Here is a 21,092-nt window from a genome sequence, read left to right as displayed (position 1 = left end):
CTCCCCGCCAAGAGAACACAAACCATAAATTTGCCTGTAGAGTTTAGGCACTTGTGAGGTTCTCCACTGAACATAAGTGCCTTGTAAAGACTGGAAGAGCCAGGGCAGAGCTAGAAGCCAGGAGAGCAGATTATCCTTAACTCTGGCATATAGGTTTTAGTAGAATCCTATCGAGGTTATAGATGAAATTTAGGGGCAGATGAGAGATTCCTTTTTGGTTTTAGTTAAGAGTCATCTTGTTTAAAGGAAAAAGAATAGAGAAGATGGCCTCTAGAGCCTTCAAGTCTCTAATCCTTAGACAAGAGGGGTAGATGGGAGCAGTAGACACAAGGTCCTGGGGGCTGCGTGTCAAATGTCTTCAGCCCGGCATAGGGCCAGTAAAGCTGACCGGCAGTCCCCTCTCATGGCCTCCTGAAGAGAGGGGAATCAAGTATCAATAAGCCCATTCCCACCACGTTCCAGATTCAGTTCCCCCCAGCGCACTACCCACAGGGAGAAATACCCTCCCTGGAGCCCCTAACTCTGAATTGAACCCATAGGACTAATGGTGACAGAATGTGAAGAGGACTCTGGGGCACAAGCGAGTGAATTGCCCCTCAGGAGTGGGTCCCTTATCCTGGTCTGACCTGGAGAGATGAATAGAGGGACTTTCCAAACTTCTTCTTGAACTCTGCTCTTATGCTTAGGAGGTCAGTCTCGCTTCGAGAGATGAGGATGCGCATCAAGACTTGGTAGTTTGGCTCAGCTCCCTAGAGAAGGGGGAAATGGGCAAGGGATAATTAAATATTAGGCAAATGGATGCCGATGGCAAGGAATGAACAGTGTAACTGAATCACCGATCCTCAAAATGGGGTCAAAAAAGGAAGAGGTTCTGAATTATCCAATAGACAAAAAGGACCAAGAGACATTACCCATAAAGGCTTGCTGCCTTTGGGTAAGAATGATTTAGAAAGGACAACTTGATCCGAGTGTCTCGCAGCATCCTATGGCATTAGCCAAGGATCCCAATTGAGTGGTACCCTTTTTCATCTGTCACCTGATACTACCGCCAGCTTTGATAGGTCCTGAACATACAGGCAGAAGGAACTGAAAACTGGACCCAAAACCCTAAGATTGACATCGTCTTTATAATTCACAAGGAAATGCCTACAGGAAATAGTTTCTAATTCCCTTAATACCACTCTGAGAAGGAGGTGAAGAAATTAAATGGATTTTGTATCATTTTATAATGGATTCTATAGTTGATCCTATTCTGTATTACTGTCCCATTTAGAATGATTGCTCAAGCCAGATTTGTCTCTGCCTATGAGTGAAGTCTAGAAGTTCAATTCTCCTGCTAATCATTGCTCTGTTCTTGTTTCAAGGAAATCTGTTACCCTTGAAGGATGCAGGTGGACACTAGGAAATCTGGTCTTTATACCACCAAGCTATGTGTGCTTTATTATTCAGAGAAGTGTGGTAGACTCAAACAATGAACATCCCTTAGTCACCAGAGGGAAGAAGGGAGTTATTACCAGCCTCTCATTTCCAATTTCCAGCTAATTGTGTTGTCCCCACACAGGATGCTGCCAGCCCTATAACTAATTGCCTTGCTTTCCCCAACCTACCCAATTCTGTTCTTTGATTTCTTATACTTCATAAAACTACAAATAAATTGATCACTGTCTCTCAGTTCACCTGAATTTTCAAGAAAACAAAGCAAAGATTCTTGGAGTCTAGTTTTGGCCTTTGCTCATGTTATGATAAGAGTCATGTTATATTCCTTTTTTCTTGCCTCATTTTTTTATTCTTTGGCCTTGGGTCCAACATCAATGATTTTTTCTACCTTTTGCTTTCTGGGCAGTGCCGTGAGTGTATAAAAAAGAATGTGCAAATTTAAAATGGAGACATTTGCGGAATATAGTGATACAAACATAGTAAGTTGTAATCTTTATTTCTTAAATGCTTATTCTATTTTCTAATGGAAATAAGTTAACACATTTTTACAACAGAGGGTTTTGGTACTAATATAGTTTATAGTATATATATTTAGAATTAATAAAATCAATAAATTTATCTTTATCTAAAGTACTCTTGTTAAGGAATGGGATCATCTAGTTAATTGAATAGTTTGCTTGACACCAGAGCTTACTTGATAATAGTTCCAGCTTTCAAGTATACATATCACTAGAATTATATTGCCATATGAGTGTTTGCCTCTATTTGTCAAAATATACTTGGAATTAGAGCTAAACTAAATTAATTTAATTTCTGAAGCTTCAGATTCTTATAGTGTATTAGGTTTACTATTATTATGGGATAAGTCTTTAGAGTCTATATTTAGAGCAGGAAGGAATCTCAGAAGCCATCTTCTGATTTTAGTGAAGAGTCATCTTGCTGAAAGGAAAAGGAATAGAGAAGATGGCTTCTAGAGGCTTCAAGTCTCTAAACCAGGGGTCCTCAAACTACGGCCTGTGGGCCAGATGCAGCAGCTGAGGACGTTTATCCCCCTCACCCAGGGCTATGAAGTTTATTTAAAGGCTCACAAAACAAAGTTTTTGTTTTTACTATAGTCCGGCCCTCCAACAGTCTAAGGGACAGTGAACTGGCCCCCTATTTAAAAAGTTTGAGGACCCCTGTTTTGGAAATGACAAGAGGGGTAGATGGGAGCAGTAGACACAAGGTTCTGGGGTTAATGGTGGTTAAGTGACTTGTCCCTGATTATATAGCTACTAAATGTTTGAGTCTGGATTTGAACAGTGCTCTGGCAACTATGTCAGTAGCTATCCCCATCCTATTTTATATATGAAAGGATCAAGGTTTAAAGAAATGATATAACTTGGTCAAAATCACAAAAGCAGGCAGCAACATAGGGATTCAGGCCTAGATCTTCTGATGATACAAAATTCATCTTGCTGCCCTGAGCTGCTTTCTATTATGAGATGAAATGCAGCCCAAAATGCAGCTTAACTTAGAGTTGATCTGAGAACAACTTTAGATGTCACATCCAGAAGGGACTAGAACAACTACTTCTTTTACAGATGAGGAATCTGAGTCCAGAGTACAGATTGAGCTGTTCCAAAATCATAGAGAAAGTTGGCATGAGAATTCTGGTCTCCTAACCCCAGTCTAATGCTCTCATCTCTATACCATACTACCATCTCTCTGAGAGAAATTCTGTCAGATTTCTTGAAGCTAAAGTATCCACAGACAACTCCAAACCTATTTTTTCTTTCCTGTCCCACTCTGGCCATAGCAGCTCACTGGTGGGATGGTGGAGATTTAAAACTTAAAAAACAGGTCTAAATCTACACTAAATAAACCTTCCCACAAGTTTGGTTTTCTAAATCTCATAATTTTTTTTGCCACTTTCTCATACGAGTAAAGATAAATGGACATTTTCACAAATAAAGTTTGTTCTTAATTAAAAGATGCTATGTTAGTTACCAACTGAGTTAGAAATATGCTTATTGGACAGACATTTAAACAAAATAATAAATGAATCTGATATTTACTCTTTAAAGTTGTATAGGCACTATTGACATTACAATAGTCAAATCTGTTATAGTAAGGGTCACATGTCACTTTGGGGACCAGCATAAAAAATGGGAGCCCCCAAGCACACAGTTTCTTCACTTAAAAATCTATTCATTTCTTATTTTTTTCCCCACATAGGATTTTATAAGGATTTAACAAGTGTGACAGCAATATTGATTACCAAAAAAAAATCTGAATTTTGCACAATGTTATTATTTCTAAAATTTGAGGTGTCCAATTTTAGTTTGGAGAATATGGAACAGAATCTGGATGAATCTAAAATGAAAGGATTAGATTTTGTGCTAATGGTAATAACAATAGGAAACATCTTCCTTGTAAATTTGGAAGGGCCATTGCTGACATCCTGGAGAAAAGAAGACTCGATAGGAATATGATGGTTGTATTTAAGTTGTCATATGGAAAGAGGATGAGACTTGTCATGTTTGGCCCTGGAGGATAGAATTAGGAACAATAGCCAAAAGTTTTAAAGAGGCAAATTTCAGCTTAATATCATGAGAAAAATAAACAAAACATTAATGACTTCCCAGCAATTAAAGTTATCCCCAAGTAAAACAAACTGCTTTAAGGGATAATGGATTCATGGACTTTGAATGAAAAAATGACATCTATTTCCAAAGGGAGAAAGATTGAATGAGGATTAAAGCATACTATTTTCACCTTTTTTTGCTTGTTTGCTTTTTCTTTCTTATGGTTTTTTCCTTTTGTTTTAATTTTTCTTTTATCATGTGATTAATTTGGAAATATGTTTTAAATAATTGTACATACATAACCTATGTCAGACTGCTTGCTGTCTTGGAGAGAGGGGAGGTAAAGAAGAGAAGAAGAAAAAATTTGGAACTCAAATTCTTACAAAAATAAATGTTGAAAACCATCTTTACATGTAGTTGGGAAAATAAAATACTATGAGAAAAAAAGGAAAGCTAAGAGAAAGAGACAGAGACAGAGACAGAGAGAGAAAGAGAGAAGAAGAAGAAGAGAGGCAGACAGACAGACAGAGACAGAAGGAAAATGGGATGGAGGGAAACACATGTTTAGTAATAATTATGTATGTAAATGGGATAGGTTTATTCATAAAAGGAAACATATAGTAGAATGGATTGGAAATTGGAATCCAACAATATGTTATTTACAATAAATACACTTGAAACAGAAAGATACACACAGAATTAAAATAAAGAGCTGGAACAGAATCTGATGTTTCAGCTGAAGTAAAAAAGGCAGAGTTAGCATTGTGATCTCAGACAAAGCAAAAGCAAAATTAAGCCTAATTAAAATAGATAAACAGGGAAACTACATTAAGCTAAAATGTTACATAGACAATAAAATAATATCAAAATTCAAACTTGACCTCTTACATTTAGTAGATGTGTGACATTTAGCAAGTCACTTAATTTCTGTTTGCCTCAGTTTTCTCAACTGGAAAAAATAAAATAAAAAAATTTACTCCTTGTGAGGTTCATATGAGATAATACTTGTAAGATCCTTAGCACAGAGCGTGATGCATTGTAGATGATATATAAATACTTATTCCTTCTCTCTCTTCTGTTGACCAATAAAAACCATTTTGAATGGTGGAGTCCCAGCTTCCCAGGATATATGTATACCAAGGTTAATAAACTTAGAGACTGAACACGAATCCCTTTCAGTCTCTTGTTTAGCTGTACAATTAGGGTTATGTTCCCTATATCCTGTTCCTCATTCTTCCATTCTTGTTAGCCAAGTTAGAAAATACCCTTACTTTATTGTTACAATAAATAGGGCAACAGCATCATGCTGTCTCTTTGTCTAAAAGTCTATATAAATTTGAGGTGGGGCCAAGATGATGGATTAGGTGCCAGTTGAACTCCTAAAATACTTCTGCAAACAACTTTGAAATAATGCCCCAAATCAAATTTTAAAGCAACAGAAGCAACAAAAAGTTGAGGTGAGACTTTTTTTGTAGCATCAGAAGTATAGGCTAGTCTAGAGCTCACATATTTGGTGGTGAAAACAGTATCAGCTTTTGGAATTCTCAGCCCAGTGATAGTATGACAGACTGATGGTTGGAAAGAGATTCAGAGAATACTGATATCTGTGGGTGCAGCTGGCACTGACTGGCAACTCTATTGCCCATATGCAGTTGTGGGTCATAGTTCCAGGGCAGAGAGGAGCACTGGGGATTGGTCACAAGGGAACTCTGATATCTTAAGTCCAGAGGGTCAAATAGAAATTGGAAGAACCCACCAATCATCTCCTGATCCCAAATACAGAGATTCCAAAATCAAAACTCCCGGGAATATTATAGCCAAATGTCAGAACTTCCAGGTCAAAAAGAAAATACTTTGAGAAGCCAGAAAGAAACAATTCAAAATAACATGGAACCACAATCAAGATTATATAAGATTTAGTACTCTCTACATTTAAAGGATCAGAGGGCTTGGGAAATGATATTCTGAAAGACAAAGGAGCTAGAATTAAAACTAAGAATATCCTACCCAGCAAAAATGAGTGTAATCCTTCAGGAGAAAGAGTATATTTAATGAAATAGATAATTTTCAAGCATTCCTGATGAAAAGAAGAGAACTAACTGAATAGAAAATGTGATGTTCAAACACAAGACTCAAGAGAAGCATGAAAACATAAACATGAACAAGTAATCATAAGGGCTTCAATAAAGTTAAATTATTTGCATTCTTACATGGGAAGCTGATACTTGTCTGTCTAGAAACGTTATCATTATTATGGCAGTTAAAACTACATAGACAAAAAGTGTGGGCTGATAATGTTGAAATGATCTCAAAAAATGTAGGAGTGAGAAGGAAGGATACATTAGGAAAAAGGGGAAGAGAGAAGTAGAATGGAAAAAAATCTTCTTACATAAAAGAGTCATGCAAGGAAGAACTTTTACAATGGAGAAGAAAATGAAGGATGACAGGCAATGCCTGAACTTCACTCTCATTGAAATTGGTTCAAATTATTCAGAAGAATAAACACACTCAGTTGTATATAGAAATGTAACTTATCCAATAGAAAAATAGGAGGGAAAGGAGATAAGAGAAAAGAGATGAAAAGGATAAAAAAGGGATGGTAGTGTTTAAAAGCAAAATGAATTTTTGAGGAGTGACAAGGGGGATAAAGAGAGGAGAAGAAAGAGAGAGAGAGAGAGAGAAGAAGGAGGAGGAGAAGGAGGGAGAGGAGAGGAAGAAGAAGGGGGAGAAGAAAGGGGAGGAGGAGGAGGAGAGAAAAGGGGAGGAAGAGGGGGAGAAAGAAGAGAGGAAGAGGGGGGAAGGAGGAAGAGGAGGAGGAGGAGGAGGAAAAAGAAGGAAGTAACAAAAGAACAAATGAAGAAAGGAAGGAATAGGAAAAAATGGAGAGGAATACATGGTTAGTAATCATAACTGTGAATGTGAATGGGTTAAGTTTACCCCAAAAGGAAGCAGATAGCAAAATGGATTAGAAATTGGAATCCAACAATATATTATTTGCAAAAACACACTTGAAACACAAAGACAGACACACAGAATTAAAATAAGGAGGTGGAACAGAATATAACATGCTTCAGCTGAAGTAAAAAAGGTAGGGATAGCAATTGTGATCTCAGACAAAGCAAAAGCAAAACCAGACCTAATTAAAAGGGATAACCAGGGAAAGTACATTATGCTAAAAGATGACACAGACAATGAAGTAATATTTAATTTTTACAGAAAGTTTCTCTGATATAGGCCTCACTTCTTGAAAATATACTGATTATAGAACTGAGTCAAATTTGTAAAAATAAAAGCCATTACCCAATTGATAAATGGTCAAAGGATAGAAAGTCAGTTTTTTGAAGATGAAATCAAGCTATTTATAGTCATATTTTAAAATGCTCTAAGTCCCTATAGATTAGAGAAATGCAAGTTAAAACAACTCTAATGTAACACTTTATACTTATCAGAAATGACATGCTGAAGGGGAGGAAGGGAAAATAGATATACTAAAAAAGTGCTGATAGAGTAGTGATCTAGGTCAGTCATTCTGGAAAAAAAAAAAAAACATGTATATACCCTTTGACCCAGTAATACCACTACTAGGTCTGTATCCCAAAGAGATCCAAGGAAAAATAAAAGAATCTCTATGTACAAATATATTTATAGCAGCAATTTTTTGTGGTGGCAAAGAATTAGAAATTGAGGGATGCTTGTCAATTGGGCAATAGCTAAACAAATTGAGGAAAATGATTGTGATGGAGTACTATTGTGCTTCAAAAAATGATGAGGAAGATGGATTCAGAAAAAACATGATAAGACCTATATGAACTGATGCAAAGTAAAGTGACAACTGGGAGATCACTGTCATAGTAAAAGCAATGAGGATCAACTGTGAAAGACATGACTACTCTGTTTCATACAAGAATCTAAGACAATTCCAAAGAGTTCAAGATGTAAAAAAATGAGATCCACATCTAAGAGAGAACACTGACGAACTCTGAGTACAAAATGAAGCATAATTTTCTCACTTTATTTTTCTTGCTTTTTTGAAATATGGCTACAATGGAAATATGGTTTGTATGATTCCACATATATAATTGATATCCTATTGCTTGTCTTCTCAGTGCATGGGGAAAGGGCTAGAAGGAAGAGAATTTAGAACTCAAAATGTAAAAAGGAAAGAATGCTAATAAACAATAAATTAAAATGATAAAAGAAATTTCATATAAATTTTAGCTCCAAGGAGCTCTGGCTTTTGTTATATTTCCCCACAGTGTGATTCCTAGAGACTCTTCCCTGTTGATATCTCTTTCTCCCTTTGTGAGAAGAAATATTTTTTTTGAGAAGTAATAAAATTTTGTTAACTGCTGTCCTCATGTGGCTCAGCTGCTTTTTACCCCAACTTTCCTGAAACACTCTCATTAGAACTCTTTAAAAAAAAAAAAAAAAACTTTGTAGTATGGATATAGTCACAGATCTCTTTCAGCTCAAAAATTCTGCAATTTTGATATAGGCCAATTCCTTTATTGTACAAATGAGGAAACTGAGGAAATTAGATTATGTTCTCTTAGTGAATCATTGTCACCTTGAGCGCAGCCTCAAATCCTTGACTAAAGAGGTTCAAACACCAGATTATTATATCTTCAGACAAAAGGTAAAAAAGTAAAACACTGATATTTAAAACAACCATACAAGTATATATGTGTGTATGTATGCAAGCTTGCATGCATAAATGTATTCCTCATTGATCTTATCAACTCCAATTAAGGTTTCTATATGTAACAATTCCACAAACATTTATTAAGCAAGTACAATGTGTAAGACAATGAAGCTTAGGATTCAATCCCTACAAGAGCTAGATAACTTTACATTGTTTTATACTCATAAATTCCAACCTTAACAAGCCTTTGAGTAATGCTAGGGTATAGGACTCTGCCAAGAGGGAGTACAGAGGCCACCTTGACTTTTGGTGCACAATAAGTTTTCTGCCACAGCCCTAACAGAATAAATGTTTTAGTCACAAGGGGCTGGATTAGGGATATAGACAGGTTAATGCCAATCCATCATTTACTTCAAAAAAATGGAGGACCTACAGATGGGATCTCAACAGTGTGGGTAGCCCCGCTTCTACTAAGCAAAGACACCAATTTATCTATACATTCAGAAGCTTCGAGAATTTCTATGGTCAAAATTCACCATCTTGTAGCCAGCGTTGTAAAGCGTTATTTTAAATACTGCCAACCTGTATAGAAATCTATCTTATCCTACAGGAAAGGAGGAGGGGAAGGGGATAAGAAGGGAGGGAGTCATAGAAAGAGGCAGATCAGGGGTTGAAGTAGTTAGTCAGAAGCAAAACATTTTTGAGAAGATAGAGAGTGAAAGGAGAAAGAGAACAAAGTAAACAAGAAGGGGGAGGGAAGAGAAATAAGATGGAGGGAAATACAATTACTAATAGTAACTATGAAAAAAAGTTTTGAAGCAAGTTCCTCTGATAAGGACCTCATTACTTAGGCATATAAAGAACTGAGTCAAAATTATAAAAATGAGAGCTATTCCCCCATTGATAAATGATCAAAAGATATGAACACTTTTCAGATGAAGTAATCAAAGCTATCTATAGTCCTATGAAAAATGCTCTAGTTCACTATTGACTGAAGAAATTCAAATTAAAGCAGTTTTGAAGCACTACCTCATACCTATTAGATTGACTAATAGAACAGAAAAGGAAAATGACAAATATTGGAGGGGATGTGGGGAAAATGAGATATTAATGCATTGTTGGTGGTGGAATTGTGAACTGATTTAACTATTCTGTAGAGCAACTGAAACTATGTTCCAAGTGATATAAAACCAAACTCTTTGATCTAGGGCTGTATTCCAAAAGAGATTTTTTAAAAAGGAAAAGGACTTATATATACAAAAATATTTATGGCAGCTCTTTTTTGGTGACAAAGATTTGGAAATTGAGGGCATGCCCATTAAATTGGGAAATGGCTGAACAAATTATGACTTCTGAGTGTGGTGGTATACAATTGTGTAATAAATAGGAAGGAATATTCTGAGATGATGGCAGAATAGGTTGATAAATTTTAAATTCTCCCAATTTTCCCCACAAATGGAACTAATTTGTGCCTCAGGACAAACATGGACTTGTGAAAAATCAAGAAGATTTAGGGCAGAACAGAGATTCTCCAGATACAACCTAAGAAGATCTAAAGAAAGACTGGAGAAGATCTGAAGAAAGACTCAGGGCTAGGATTAATCTGATAAAGGGCAAACACCTCTGAGCCAACTCCATAGAAATACCTTGTGGGGAGCCCCGGGGCTAGCTGGATGTGGTTGGAGCCTCAGAAGGAACCACAGAAACTTTCACCTCCTAGACTCTGGAGTTGAGATTTGAGTCGGGGAGGACTGAGGGAATGTTCAGCCCTTGGGCCCAGCTGTGTTGCAAAGACCCAGCCCTGCGCAAAGAAAGAACCAGTATCTGCTGAGTGTGGAAACAGCAGGACGCTGTGGGCTGCTGGCACTTACAGGAAGGTGGAGCTCTAAGAGGTTTGGGGTTCTTTCAGAGGGGAGAGCTGAGGTGAAGCCAGAAATACCCCCAACTCCAAGATTAGAGGAGTTTATACTAATACTTCTTAATTAAAAAAAAACCAAGAAAAAAGAACTGGTAAAGAAGAAAGAACCCCACCATAGAAACCTACTATGGAAAATGGGAAGACTGGGATTCATCTTCAGAGGAGGACACTTTAGCAAAAGATTGTATCCCAAAGAGTAATGTGAAATGGCTCCCTACCATTTTTACATAAGAGAGAATTTACAGAAGAACTCAAAACAGAATTTAAAAATCAAATGCGATTCACTGAGGAAAAACTAACAAAAACCATCCAAGAAAAATAAGATTATTAAAAAAAAAATGTTAGCCAACTAGAAAAGGAGATACAGAGTCTCAAAGACAAAAATAACTCTTTGAAAATTAGAATTGGACAAGGGGAAGCCAATGAAGCTATGAGAGACCAAGCAATAACAAAATAGATTATAAAGAATGGGAAAATAGAACAGAATGTGAAACATAAGAAAAAAACGATAGATTTGGAGAACAGATTGAGAAAATATAAAACAAGTTGGACTACTAGAAAGCTGTGACCAAACAAAAGGATCTTGACACAATAATGCAAAAAATAATCCATAAAAATTGTCCTAGAGTGATAGAACACAAGGGGAAAGTAGAAAAAAAAAATCTGCCAATCACTACCTCAAGAAGAGCCTTTGTGGAAAACACCTAGTAACATTATTGCCAAATTTCAAGACGCCTAGATCGAAGAGAAAATTTTACAAAAAACAAGAAAATAACTATTCAAATACACTGGAGCTACAGTTACAATTGTATAGGACTTATCAGAAGCCATACTAAAAAATCACAGGTCCTAGAATCATATCTACTGACAATCAAAAGAACTAAACCTGCAGTCAAAAATATCATATTCAGCAAAATTATTTATAATTTTGAATGGGAAAATGGATATTCAATGAACTTGCAGATTTTCAGGACTTTCTATCAATGAAACCTGAACCTAATTGAAAATTTAACATATAACAGCCAATATCAAAGATCAGTTTCAAGGAACTCAACAAGGATACATTGCTTATGTTTTTTAAACATGGGAAATTTAAAGCATATGTTAACATTGACATTAATAATATGACAGCTTAAAAGAAAGATTGGGGCAGAGTTAAGGTAAAAATAGTAATTATGTCATACAAATGAGGTGCAGAGGAAGAATAGACACAGAGACATTAGAGGGGGGAGGAGTGCTCATAGTTCTAAGAACCTACTCACATCAGGAATAGGTTAAATAGGCAACACTATATATATATATATATATATATATATATATATATACTATGAAGGATATAGCATCCTCCAAAATCTATAAAGAAATAAGGGGAAGAGGGATAGGCAAATGGGAAAGCAAAGGGTGAAGGAAGAAGACAAAGGAGGGAACCATGGGTGGGGGGAGGTAATAGCAAAGCAAGTTAAGAGCAGAATTAAAGCAAAAGGTCAGCAGGGATAGGAAAAACCTATGTGTATGTGGGGGGTGTGTGTGAATGTGTGTAGGTATGTATATATCTACATATATATATATATATATATAAATATCCTTAACAGCTTGGGGTGCAGGGTGGGGATGAAAGGGGAAAAAAAGAATAAAGTAAAAAAAGATGCAGCAGAGAACCAAAGAACAATTTACAAGGAAGTAAAGAAAAGATGGACACTCATGAATAATATATATATATATTATATATAATATATTTATATATATGTGTGTGTGTGTGTGTGTTTTGTTTTGTTTTGTTTTACTGGAGTAATTGGGGCTAAGTGACTTACTTGCCCAGGTTCACACAGCTAGGAAGTGTTAAATGTCTAAGGACAGATATGAACTCAGGTCCTCCTGACTTCAGAGCTGGTGCTCTATCCACTGCACCCCCTAGCTGCAATACCAGTTCAAGAAAATATATATGTATATTTTCTTGAACTGGTATTGTTATATATTTTGAATCCTCCCTGATGTTCTTCTGGGGATATGACAATGTTCTCTTTTGTTTTGTTTTGTATTCCTTTTCTGTGGTTTTTATTATTGTTGTTGTTGTTATTCTGCTTCTTTAAATAAAATAAATTGTGGTGGGGAGATAAAGAAATAATAAGCAGGATGCTCTAAAACCTGGAAAGACTTAAGAGCTGATGCAAAGTGAAATGTGCTGTCTCCAAAGTAACAGCAATATGATAAGATGATCAGCTGTGAATCAGCTATTCACAGCAATACAATGATCCAAGACAACTCTGAAAAAAATGCTATCCTTTCCCAGACAAAGAAATGATGGTGTCTGCATACACTTTGAAGTGTTTGTTTTTTTTTTTTTTTTTACTTTGTTTTTCTTGAGATCCCCCTTTTTTTTTTGGTCTCTGTTTTCTTTTACAACAAACTAATATGGAAATGTTTTACGTGACTACATATGTATAATCTATATTAAATTGCTTTCCTTCTCATTGAAAGGAGGTAGGGAGGAAGAAAGAAAGAATTTGGAATTCAAAGTTTTAAAAACAAATGTTAAAAATTATTTTTACATGTAATTGAGAAAAAATAAAATACTAAATAATTTTTTAAAATAAAGGCATTAAAAGGCAAAAAAACCAACTCCCCAAAAACCAACCCTTTGCCTAACATTAAAAAAAAAAACAAACAAACTTTGATACTTTGATACTTAGACTTTGAGACTTTGTCTTTCTCATAACTGGTAAAAAAAAACAACAACAAACCTCAAATCATCAATAAGACTTTGTGGTTACTATGAGGGAGGGACATTTCCTGCTACTTCCTTTGAGAAGAGGAGAGTATATTATGCTTGAGTATTTGAAGTCTATACAGATTTTGCTGCAAGTCTGAAAGGTTTTGTGAAAAAAAAAAAAATCTGTTTAGAATGTTTATTTGTATTTCATAATTCTCTTCTAAGTCAAAATGAATTTTTCCAAGGGAAAAAAAAGACCACCCACCTGAATGTGAACAACATAGTTCCCCTGTGTCCTTATCCAAAGCCTTTATATCTAGGTAGACCATGCCAGTGTTTGAGCTCCAGTGGGATAGGCCTGGAGAACCCAGGTTTACCTCTACAGTACAATGAAGCACCAGAGGAAGATTTTAGTAGAGGCTGTAAATATGGAACCATCCATCACTCCTACTGAAAAAAGAATCCCAAGCATAAGCTCTATTTATGGTTCATCATCTTTGCATATTAAAGACAAGCAGTAATTTGCAGATGATCAAGAGGATAATATGTTAATAATATACCAGTGTCACATTAGTTGCAACCTTAGGTCTCCTCCCTCTTTCCAGGGTATGTCTTCCCCCTTACCTGGAGAGCCTGGTAGAGTTTTTCAGCAAAGTACAATGGAGTATTCCTGATCACGGAGGCTGTAAAGCAAAGGAGAAAATGAGGAAGGCAACTAGGAGGACCCCAGCTTCCCATCCCAACAGAGCCCAGGGGCTCTGAGCAGGTCCTCACCTAGGGTGAGAAGAGCAGTTTGGGCATTTCCATGAAAACAGGTCCGGATGCCCTCCTCTATCTCCTGACCATTATGTCTCTGGTATTCATCAAATACTATTGGGAACGGAGGAAGAAAGAGAAAAGTCGGGAGGTACTGAACATAGTAGAGGGGACTCTAGCCAGCTGAGTATTGCCATTCCATCTTACCTTGGTTGAGGTGTTCAGTATTTCGTTGGGTCAAAATCGTGATCCAAGTTGCCCCTGTGCCTGTTTCTCCAGCCTCATGTAATGTCTGGTTGGAAGAAATGAGACAAAAAGAGCAAAGGACCTAAAAAATTGTGGCAGAATCCTCTACTCCCCATGGAAGATCCTGGGTCAAGTCCCTAAGTCTCATGTTCCATCCCTTGGGCCCGTGGCTGCCTTAATCACCCCAAGGAATGAGGTATCGTTGTCCTACACATCAGGGCTCTCTCACTTCCCCAAAATTCACCCACTTCCCTTCCCTGCCTCCCATGTCCTCCACCTCCAGACCCAGGCTCTGGCCCAAGAGCCCTTCCTCTCCAACCTTTTCCAAATCCTTAGCACAGGTTATGGCCCCTCCCCTAGCTCTCCATCCTGTTTTGACCATGCTCTTGCTAATAGGCTTGTCCTGGGCTTGGGGTGGAGGAACAAGAATGAGGAGAGAGAAGGGAGGCAGGAGTAGGTCTGGCTTGGGGAGAGAGTGATGGGCTCACTCTGGGTATTTTAGACACTTGTGCTTTCCTGCCCCTTGGGGGTTTCAGGGTATGTAGGAACCTTTCCTCTGAAATGATCACTGGTTAGAAATCTGGGTTTGTGTCACCCCTGGACAGCCCACCAGGTTGCCTACTCCTATTCCAATAGTAGGCATGACAGCTCTGGGACTGTTTGCTGCTATTCCTGCCCCACCCCCCTAAGGGCAAAGGGCTTGGGAGAAGGGAGGCCCATCACCATGGTGATGGCAGGGCAGCAGGGGTCAGCCACCTGGAGCTGCCAAGAAAGCCATGGTATGTGCAGAAGAGAACCATACCTCTCCCCTCTCCCAGAGGTATGTGGCTGTGGGCCAAAGGAAGCTGGTGCCTTATCAAAAGGGAGCAGGCCCTGGGCCAGGGGCTTCCCACCCTCCTCAGGGGTGGGACTCCCTCAAATTCTGGGGCTGAAGCCAGGCCCCATTCCAGGATGGTCCTGATCATCTTCCTAACCCCCACCAGCCTCTGACATGGGAATCCAGCAGTCAGTGATCTCAGTTCTTGTGAGGCAGTGAACCATATAGTCAGACACACACAGAGGTGTTAGTGGGACCCTTCTTTGTCTCCCAGACATGTCCCAGGAAGGCCTGAAGCTGGGGAATGGGCACCTATTCTCCCCTCCCAATTATTTTTCCATGTGGGGCAGAGGGATAGCTGGGGCTGCCTTTAGGTGGTCAAACTCACCTGTGCATCCTGTTTTGTCAGGTTATAATCCTTTATCCCAGAATAGCTCTCCCGAGTACCCTGGAAATTAGTGTTGATTTTAGGGGATATATTTTGAGAGGGAAGCTCTTTGTTTCTTTTTCTTGTTTTTAAGTCAATGGCTTTAATAAGAATTAAAACAGCACCTCACATTTATTGCAAAAGCATTTTCCCTCAAAGCTACTACTCCCTTGGAGAAGAAGGAATGTGATTATCCCCATTTCACACATGAGGAAACAGAGGTCCAGAGAAATCACCCAGCTGGCAAATAGAAAACAGCTAGGATTCTAAATCTATGTCTCCTGACCCCACAAATGCAACCTTTTTTCCACTATCCTGTGTGACCAACAGAAATTAAGCCCCAGCACTCCCTGAAACCTTTCCCTGCTTTTATTTCCACAGGAATTCTCTCGTCTTTCATTCCCCTAGATCCCTTACATTGAACACAAGTTCTGATTTCCTTACCTTAGCCAATGTTAGCAGCAGATCCCTCAGGAGGCCGCTTGTCTCTGATCTCATATCATCTTCAATGTCCACCTGAAAATCTAGGGCAGGGTCCAGAATAAATATCAGAGTGAGTGGGGAAACCAAAGTTTGCTATGGTCTCCTAATCTTTCTCATCTGAACTACCAGAGCCAGTCTTAGCACCTGATCTATGGCATCCAGTAAGCTCCAGGATCCAGAACCAAATGATCCTGGTAGTCACAGGCTCCTGGAATTTAAGGTGCCCATCCCTGGAAATACTTCTGAACACAGCCAAATGTTGGGAGAGAAATTGTTTGATTTTTGTGTTGTTATTAAACAATTTCAAAGCCCCATAGCAGTACTATAATAACTAAGGGGTGAAAAAAAAAAAAAGAAAGAGAAGAAGAAAGGAGAATGTGAGAGAAGAAAGTATTAAGGAAGGATGGACGGAAGGAAGAAAGGTAGAAAGAAAGGGAAGGAAGAAAGAAAGAATAGAAGAAGGGAGGAAGGACGGAGTCCAGCTTTGGAGGCAATATGCTTAAGTCTGGGTTTCTTTCTTAGAAGAGAGGGAAAAATGATTCTAGATCTGAGCTAGAAGAGAGGATACCTAAATTCTGATGCTCTGTGGAAAAGAACATAAGGAAAAAGGATGGAGAAGGGGGAAAATTGAGAACTGGCTTTTAGAATTAGAAGATCTAAGGTAAATTGACTCAGAAACTAGCTGTGTGATTCCGAGTGGGTCACTCAACTTCTTTCTGCCTCAGTTTCCTCATTTTAAAAATGGAGATCATGATAATAGCATCTACCTCTCAGGGCTGTTACAAAGATCAAATGAGATAATTGTAAAGTGTTTGACAGACCTTAAGGTGCTACAGAAACACTAGCTATTATTATGTAGAGAGAAACCAAGGGAATAAAGGGTAAAGGGAAGAAGCAGGCATCAGATTCAAGGCTAAGGCATCTGGCTCCTGGGCTGGGTAGGGCCATGGCCATAGGAATCTGGCACCCAAGAGATATGCTGAGGGAGGAATGAAAGACCAGAGTCACCAGTTTCAGGGCTGGGGCCAGGCTCCATTCAGCTTGAGACAGAGATTGATAACAGTGTGTTTGTATGTTTTGTAGGGAAAGCTGGGTTTGAGGAGAGATAGGGAAGAGGGAGGAATGGATATCCTTGTGATTATCAGAGACTTACTCTATTATTAATCTCAAGCCTTAGGCTAAAAGGGCTAATAATTGTCTTCTCCTTTGTCGAATAACTACATTTGGCTTTCTTCCAAGGGGAAACCAAGACACTAGCAGAGAGAAGGGCTCCTAAGGAGTTCATCAGGAAGCAAAATATCATCATTTAGGCTCCAGGACTCTTCCCCTAAAGGGACTGTGGTGGAGCTGAAAGATGGGAGATGACTGAGAGTTTCTTTCCCCTCAGTGGGATGTCCCCATTGATTCCCTCCTAAGTGCTTGGCCATTCAGTCCCTTTACCACGTTTGTAGACAGTCAGACACTCCTGTAGCTGGGGTGGGGAACGCGTAGAAAGGATTTCCACTCCTACATCCTCAGCGGAACTTATATCCTAGAAGAAACCAAGGGTCCAGTCTGAGACAGACATAATGCCAGTCAGAAGGGTGGAAGTGAGGGCAGAAGGAAGCTTGTGGCCATTTCTGCCCTGGGGGGAGAGCATGGACCAATGACTTTAGGAATGAGATTGAAGTAAAGATCAGACTTTGAGGTCATAGGGTGATGATGTCAGAAGGTCTCCTCCCCTCCAGCCCTGGGGCCAAGGAATGATTGAGAGATTGGGGAGCCAGCTCCCAGGTTAGCCAAGACATCTGGAGTCCACTTCCTCTCCTAATACCTTCATTGCTGCCCTTAGCTCATGGGCATCATATTGGGCTGCAGGCTTCAGCAGTGCTACCACAACCTTCTCCAAGCTCCCAGAAAGAGCTGCTTGCAGGGATTTCAGTAAGTCCTAGGATAAATATACAGTAAATAAGTTCTAGAGCAGGGTGGGCAAGAGTGAGAATGCTGACTAGAATGTACTGGCAAAGGAGCTAGTTTTGTGGAGGTCAATACCACATTCATGTTGGGTCACTCTGGACCCAGATGATGAGCTTGGGGACAATATCATTTGGACAAAGGGGTGCATTTTATCTAAGTCAACAGCTCGTCCCAATGTCTCCCAAGGGGCTACTCCCTCTTGGTCTTCTTACCTGCTGGGTGCGCTCCTGGAAGGCTCGAACAATAAGTTGCCTTTGTTCACCATTCCGGTTGGTCAGCACATTCACGATGGTGCCCTGATCCACACCTGAACCAGGCAGAGGGCAGAACTCAACCAGAGAGTTTTTGAATTTGAATTATTCAATATAATGTAGTAAAAACCAAGGCCATATATTGGGGCTAGAATCACTTTGAGAAGAACAGGTGCTAAGGAGGTACTAGACTGGGGTGATTTCTGTAACTTGTTTTTAAATGATCATGCAAAAAATATGTTAAACAATATATAAGCATGCCCCAATTTATTTTCAGTTTCCTGCTTACTCTGTATAATAAGGAATTCTTAAGAGGAGAGAAAGGAGAACCCTGATCCATGGAGGCAAGACAGAGAGAAGGACCATGAGAGGGGAAAAGTCACCTTGGCCTGCAATGGCTTCTAGCAGCCGTTGTACATCCTTGTCCACGTTGAAGCTCAAAAATGGCCTCAGAGTCCCCAAGGTACCCCAAGCTGCAGTCTAGAGAAACATAGGGGAGTCGATATTTGGTTGAGTCCAAGAAAAAGATCACATGCTTCATTTTAGTGCCTTGATTTGACTCTCAGTCTAATCTACTAAGTGGATAAAAGCTCTTTCTTTACATACCTGCCTCTTGGGTCACCCCAGCCCATTTTCTAGAATATCCTCATGGTCCTACCTTGTTGGCCAAGCCCAGGTGGCTGAGGATCTCATGGACCAGGGATGACTCCATCCTTCCATTGCTCACAGACATGATGTTGTTGACAGCTTTGGGGAGAAAAGCAGGAGCTGAGCTGAGCTCCCTTCTTGCTCTTGGTCCTTTGTGTCACCTAGACCTCCGGCGCTTAGAGTCCCCTTCCCATTTCCTGCACCTTCTCTTCCCACCCAAAGTTTTTCTTCTCTCTGGTGTAGAAAAAACATCATCAACCTGCTAGGCAGGTTTGGGAATGAGGATTGAAACTGGAAGCCAGAGAAGCAGAAGAAAAAAGGACCCTCTGTTCCTATGTCCCTTTGGGGGCTATAGCAATGAAGGAGTACAGCTACAGCTAGGACTGCCACCAGGTGTAGTCAGGACTCACCCAAACCCCAGGCGATGATCCCCTTTAATGTCAGACCTGTGGTCTAAAGTAGATTTTAAACAAGTCTTTACCCTTCACCTCCACAGAAATGGCCACTGCCTTCCTTTTCCATCCCTCCTTCTACCATTCCGACTGGCATTATGTCTCCATCACAGACTAGACCCTTGGTTTCTTCTGAGCTCCCAATGGGATGGAATCTCGGGGCAAGGTGGGAAATGAGTGTGTGGGGAGAGGTGAGGATTCCCCTTTTCATCCTTTACGCTCAAAGCCCCAGCTTCTGAACCCTCTCCTCTCCACCCCTGCTTTTCCCCTGTATCCCATCTATCACTTTGCTTGGCCCGCAACCACTATTCATCTCCCCTTAGGCTCTAGGCTGGGATTCTCTCACCCATGGGCACATCCATGCCCAGGTAGATGAGGGCATGTTGACCTGTGTGTCTGTGAGAGGTAGCCCTGCCCAGCCCATCCCAAGAGTGCAGAGAGCCCCCATCATGGGGGGGGGCACTAGATCAGAGAGCTTACCTGGGACAGAGGGTACAGGGCTTAGCCAGTGCGAAGTGTGGGACCAGCTTCTCGGTGATAGTGGAGGGGGTGTGTGCAGGACCAAGCTGGGTTCTGAATCAGGTGACCTCCCTTCCAGACCAGACCAGCTGGTGTCTCCCGCCCTCGGCCCCTCCCATCTGTGGGAGAGGATCTGCTAGTACCTGGGCACAGCACCCCCACACTCCTGCCTGGCCTTTCTCCTGGTTCCAGCCTAGCCTCATTCATCTGTCCCACAGCCTCCCTGGGAGAGCTCAGCGCCAGACACAGGGGCTTTGTGTGCTATTTTCCCTAAGGGGGCCAGGTGGTAGGGGCACCAGAATGCAGGTCTGGCTCCCGGCTCCCTGAAGGGAGGGTAGAGTGGGCAAGTCAGACAGGCTCTCGGGCTGATCCCAGGTTTGATAGACTTGGGGAGAACTTGTTGGGGCACATGCCAGGAGGGACACCCCAGGGACAGGCCCCCGGAAGGGGTCCCGGCCCAAACCTCCTTAGACTACTCCCTGGATGTGGGTAACAACTGGCTGCTGTGTTCACAGCAGCAGGGCAGAGATTTTACAATCCGGGGTTGTATAGACAAAACCCCCCTCATCTCTCCAGAAGTCTTGGCAGAAAGAGGAATTTTAGGTGGGCATGCTATAGTGGGGGCTGGGGAAGGTGACCTATAAGAAAAGGCATCAGATTCTCTATGAGCTCAGAAATGTGATTCCCAAGAGGCCACAGGGAGGGGGTGAGGATCATGGGAGACTAAGATCTCAGAGCCCAGAGATTCAGCTCTTTGCCCCCTGCTGTCCGCTGTCCCTTTGTTTTATTGGCTCCCAGCTGTCCTAGCCGTGGGTGATGCAATCCCAGCAGCTGGGCCCTGCTTCCTTTGGGTCCCACTGGCATATAGAACAGCAGGTGAACAGCAAATGAACAGTGCCGAGGGTAGCCGGGGGCCCTGGAGAGCTCCACAAATCTCACAACGTATCCTCCGAGGACCGAGGACAGCCCTTTCCCCACTTCCCAGGCCAATTAGGCTCTCTGTCCTCCTTGGGACCCCCCCTCTCTCTCTGCAGCCAGCAAAGAGTTCTTCTGTCTCCTCCCTCACCTCACGTAGACCCCCACAATGATTAGGTTATGTCTAAAACTTAGATGTATCAGTTTGTGCCAGGCCACTGGGAAGAGATTTCAGTGGTGGGAGGTACCTTTGACCGCTTTTTTTCCAATGCCAAAACATTAAATTAAATTAAAAAATACAGATAACGCCCACATGCCTGGGATAGGTGCCTAATTGCTCCTCTGGGG

At 40.4% G+C, this 21,092-nt stretch overlaps 1 protein-coding gene across 1 annotated transcript; it reads right to left on the bottom strand.

Annotated features, from left to right (window-relative positions):
* Positions 1-202: 202 nt before the first annotated feature.
* ANXA9 (annexin A9) lies at positions 203-20,177 on the bottom strand. The gene is made up of 13 exons (XM_023503574.2): positions 19,791-20,177; positions 18,869-18,957; positions 18,594-18,690; positions 18,172-18,266; positions 17,817-17,930; positions 17,444-17,534; positions 15,965-16,044; positions 15,482-15,541; positions 14,238-14,322; positions 14,049-14,144; positions 13,899-13,957; positions 627-749; positions 203-411 (listed from the first exon to the last, which is right to left on the bottom strand). Exons 2-13 carry the CDS (start codon positions 18,941-18,943, stop codon positions 349-351), a joined length of 1,038 nt encoding a protein of 345 aa, XP_023359342.1. The 5' UTR covers positions 18,944-18,957; positions 19,791-20,177; the 3' UTR covers positions 203-348.
* Between the last annotated feature and the right edge of the window lie 915 nt (positions 20,178-21,092).

This window comes from Sarcophilus harrisii, chromosome 4 (genome assembly GCF_902635505.1).
Source record: "Sarcophilus harrisii chromosome 4, mSarHar1.11, whole genome shotgun sequence".
In the NCBI taxonomy this organism is placed as follows: domain Eukaryota; kingdom Metazoa; phylum Chordata; class Mammalia; order Dasyuromorphia; family Dasyuridae; genus Sarcophilus; species Sarcophilus harrisii.
The sequence above is the reverse complement of the archived record's forward strand: the minus strand, read 5'-3'. Positions and strand labels throughout refer to the sequence as shown.

Bases quoted from the DNA above. Each gene is read 5' to 3' on its own strand.
- ANXA9 (XM_023503574.2), bottom strand. From the start codon at position 18,943: ATGTCTGTGAGCAATGGAAGGATGGAGTCATCCCTGGTCCATGAGATC. The intron at 18,267-18,593 runs GTGACTTTTCCC...TGCCTGGTTCAG, and splicing joins AGAAGCCATTGCAGGCCAAG to GTGTGGATCAGGGCACCATC. The intron at 13,958-14,048 runs GTGAGGACCTGC...TTTGCTTTACAG, and splicing joins AACTGCTCTTCTCACCCTAG to CCTCCGTGATCAGGAATACT.